This window comes from Rhinopithecus bieti, unplaced genomic scaffold (genome assembly GCF_001698545.2).
Source record: "Rhinopithecus bieti isolate Rb0 unplaced genomic scaffold, ASM169854v2 scaffold_55059, whole genome shotgun sequence".
Lineage (NCBI taxonomy): Eukaryota > Metazoa > Chordata > Mammalia > Primates > Cercopithecidae > Rhinopithecus > Rhinopithecus bieti.
The window spans coordinates 136,474-140,380 of record NW_016821598.1 but is presented as its reverse complement, the minus strand read 5'-3'; the positions used below and the strand labels follow the sequence as shown (position 1 = coordinate 140,380).

General features: G+C 38.4%; 1 protein-coding gene across 1 annotated transcript in view; it reads right to left on the bottom strand.

Annotated features, from left to right (window-relative positions):
* Positions 1-3,907, bottom strand: part of LOC108520899 (pyroglutamylated RFamide peptide receptor-like) — a 59,634-nt gene that overhangs the window by 2,665 nt on the left and 53,062 nt on the right. Inside the window, 1 exon segment of the mRNA XM_017860458.1 lies at positions 1,178-1,413. Coding sequence (XP_017715947.1) covers positions 1,178-1,413 — 236 coding nt within the window.

The following is a 3,907-nucleotide window of genomic DNA, read 5'->3' as shown; positions in this document are numbered from 1 at the left end:
TTATTATTATTATTATTATTATTATTATTATTATTATTATTTGAGATGGAGTCTTGCTCTGTCACCCAGACTAGAGTGCAGTGGTGTGATCTTGGCTCACTGCAACCTCCGTCTGTCAGGTTCAAGCAATTCTCCTGTCTCAGCCTCCCAAGTAGCTGGGATTACAGGCACCCATCACCATATCTGGCTAATTTTTGTATTTTTAGTAGAGACAGAGTTTCACCATGTTGGCCAGGCTGGTCTCGAACTCCTGACCTCAAGTGATCCACCCACCTTGGTCCCCCCAAATGGCTGGGATTACGGGCATGAGCCACTGTGCCTGGTCCATTATCTCTTATTTCAACATGGCATCTTTTTCTTTCAAGGAAGTGGGAGAAACCAACTTAACGATAGGTCCCAAGGTGCTGAACAGTCTAGGGGCCCCTGTACATTGAGAGGAAGGGTTTTTTAATTCAAACTGAGCACTAGAGCACACTTGGAGAGATGATAAGATCCCACCAAATCACCAGACTCCTCCATTTAAGGCTTTTTTGCTTTGTTTCTGATAGTCATTCAGTGTAGATTATTAAATAAATGATGTGGACTACAAGTATCATAGCAGTAAGTCGTGTTTCAAAATTTCTATTAATGAATAAATTCAGAAAGCAAAGCCCTTAGGTAAAAATAAATAAATAATAATAATTTAAAATCAATAGCATGCTTCGGTTTCCAAAGGATTTTCATACAGATCAATCTCTTGTCTTTTAACATCATCTTTGGGTGGGATTAAGTAAGGATGGATGTTATTATGCTCCTTGTACATATGAGGGAAGCAGGGCCTTGGGAGTGAGACTGATGTATATCTTGTGGCTTGTGAGTGATAGAGAGAGTACCCATAGGACCACAGGGTTCTGACACCAGCCCACTGTCTTCCTACCACATCATATATGTTCTAAATTCCAAGTCAGTTTCTACTTACAGCTGTAACTTCCCAGTTGATTTGCGAGCTGGTAATCTTGTTGTTTCTTTCCGCCCCATGTAAAACTTCAAGAGTTTAAAGTCAGTCCATGCCTCAAATTTGAATTACAAAGGATGCTTAAACTAAATTACCTAGAGGTTCTGAGAGCCCTGGCAACCATCCCTTCCAGCACAATTGATTTAAAATGTTTTAAAGAGGCGAATATTTCATTAAACAGACCTGGCTATTTTGGACATTTCTTTTCCATGAATAGTTTGAAGCACTGAACCATCCCCAACTCTTTTCTTTATCCAAAGTTCATAACCAATTTTACTGTACAGAATAAGCATCACCATAAGAGGCAGGAGGAAGAGGATGACAAGGATGAAGGTGGTATAGATCTTCTGATGCACAGGGCTGGTCCACTCTTCTAAGCAGCAGATGTGTTCCTTTTCATATAGGAAGTCATATTTGATCTTTATAACAAGAAAAATTCATTAAAAGAACCAATAGTCAGCATCAAAAGAAAGAAATCAGCCAAGTAGTATTGCAACACAACATTTTTTAAGTTCTTTCAAATTTGTCCCCAGCATGTATTTCAAATGAGATACATTTTTCATTGTTCTTTTGTTGTGAAGCATAGTTTTTCCACTTCACTGCTTAAGTTCTTAAGAGTTTTATACCATCTTTTATATTCTAAATGGAATTCAGGTCCATAGCCTGTTTACTTTCATTTATTATCTTTATCAACTTCTATTTCCACTAGTCACAAGTTTTCAGGTGACTGAAACAGCACTATATTTGCCAAAGTATATATTGAAATCATTTTGCAATATTTGCAATATAAAATACATGCTAGGTAGTTTAATATTGAATTATTTTGCTTCTTCAATTGTTGAGATAGATTTTTGAGAGGCATGAGACATCTTTCAGTTGAAAGGTACTGAAAGCCGTAATTTGTTACTGCTACTTCATATACTGCAATGATCAGATTGCTTGGAAAGATATTAAAGAGGAAACTGGCAGCTTTTATTCTGAGATGAATGAGAAATTGGAATTCAAACTATTGCAAATATACAAATATTCAGATTGTACCTGCTGGTTTATTCATACTATTTCTGGTAGACTCATCTTATAAGCTCAAAAGTATTATTAATAACATTTGTAAATAATAGAGAGTGCTTTAAGGGCTAGTTCAAGAACAAACTAAATATTTAAAGCATATTCAAAAGTTACTTTTTTGGGTAATAGGAATAAAAATGAGAGAATTTATCAAAACTATTGTCATTTTAGTCACTGTGGGGCTGAATACTTGGGTCTCAGATATATTTCTGCCTACATTCCCAGCAAATTTTATCACCAGTCTTCAACGTGAATTGAATGGGGAAAGCAACTTTTGGTTACTCATCAAAGGTAAGAAAATTCAAGTTCTGACCTAGGTGTTACTTATAAACGCAACTAGGAAAACACTCACTGAAAATAATCTCAAGATTCAAACTCTCTGGAAATAGGATGTTAAAATGAAATTCATTCTGACTCCATGGAAGCAAAGCCTGCAAAGGCCAATGACTGGGGGGCATGGACTGACACATCTAAGAACATGCTGGACTGGGCGTCTTGGATCAGGTTCACATAGCCCTAGGGTCTATGGACTTCCTGACTTCGGCAAAGTCCTGACTATGGACTTCAGCAAAGACTTCCTGAGGGCACGCTCAGATGGTTTTATGGAAAATTTCAGATCTTCTATTTCTAAACACACACTTCTCTAAAATTCCACTGCCTAATATCGTCCCCAAGTTTGAAGTGTCACGCTGGGTCTACATTCCCATTTCCTCCTTCATAAGCACCCTTCTCCCAACTTACTGAAGTCACATCTCTCACCCAAACTGAATCTTACCATGGGGCACCAAAACAAGAGATAATTCAATGACTGATGTCAGTGAAGCCACATTGATCAAGGCATCACAAACGCATGGCAGGGCTTTGTGCTATTCTCTCTCTTAAATATATTTCTATTCAGGGTAAAGCCTGGCAGAGAAAAAAAGGTATTTGACAGGTGTTGAGAAGTTGTGAATTCACATTTTTCATACAGTAAGGAGGCAGGAGCAATGACAACCTTAACCATCTCCATTGCTTCTATCACCTGAAAATTGACAAATACATCACTCATGAAAGACAGCCCAGTACAAGTGAAGCAGAGAGTGGCAGTGAGAAATGCTGAAGGCAGGGAGATTTGTATCAGCCCTGTCATAAGTTCAGAGTCCCTGCAAGCTCAGGATGATATTAGGCAGTAGAATTTTTGAGAAGTGTATGTTTGGGAATAGAAAATCTGAAATTGAAGAGTGAAGACCTGAAATTTTCCATAAAACCATCTGAGCATATGCCCTCAGGAAGTTTTTACTTGTCCTAAAGGAATTTAGGAGTGAGACGGTGGCCATGGGATGCATATTAATACATTTGGTTAATCAGATGCTTTCCTGACAGGGAGTAACTTTGACTGGACTGATCTGTTTGACAGTGAGGACTGGCTTTGCCAATGACATGACACGCATTTTCTACAAACAGAATTAATTATATATTTAAAAAATAGAGTATTTTAAACATATAAAATAATTTTCTATATTAAATACAATAAAATGCTTTTATTTTATTTAAAAATGGATACACCTGTTTGTTTTCTATGGGCTAGAAATGGACCACACGATTTAGAACTGAGTCATTATGAAAGGGCTCCACTAGTTCGGGCTTCCCGCTGGAGATAAGGGCAGCGTCCACAGACAAGAGCTGGCATGATCCCTTGCCAGCTGGCTGGAGGTCTCAGTGTGGTTTCTTTGAGAAGTCCTGAAGCAAGTAATCAGTCACAGGAAATACCATCACACCTAGAGGGCACTGATTCCGGTGACATCTGCCCCCTTCCTCTCCCCGTTTTCCTCATCAGCTTCTGACAAGAGAGAGGCAGCCAATGGTATG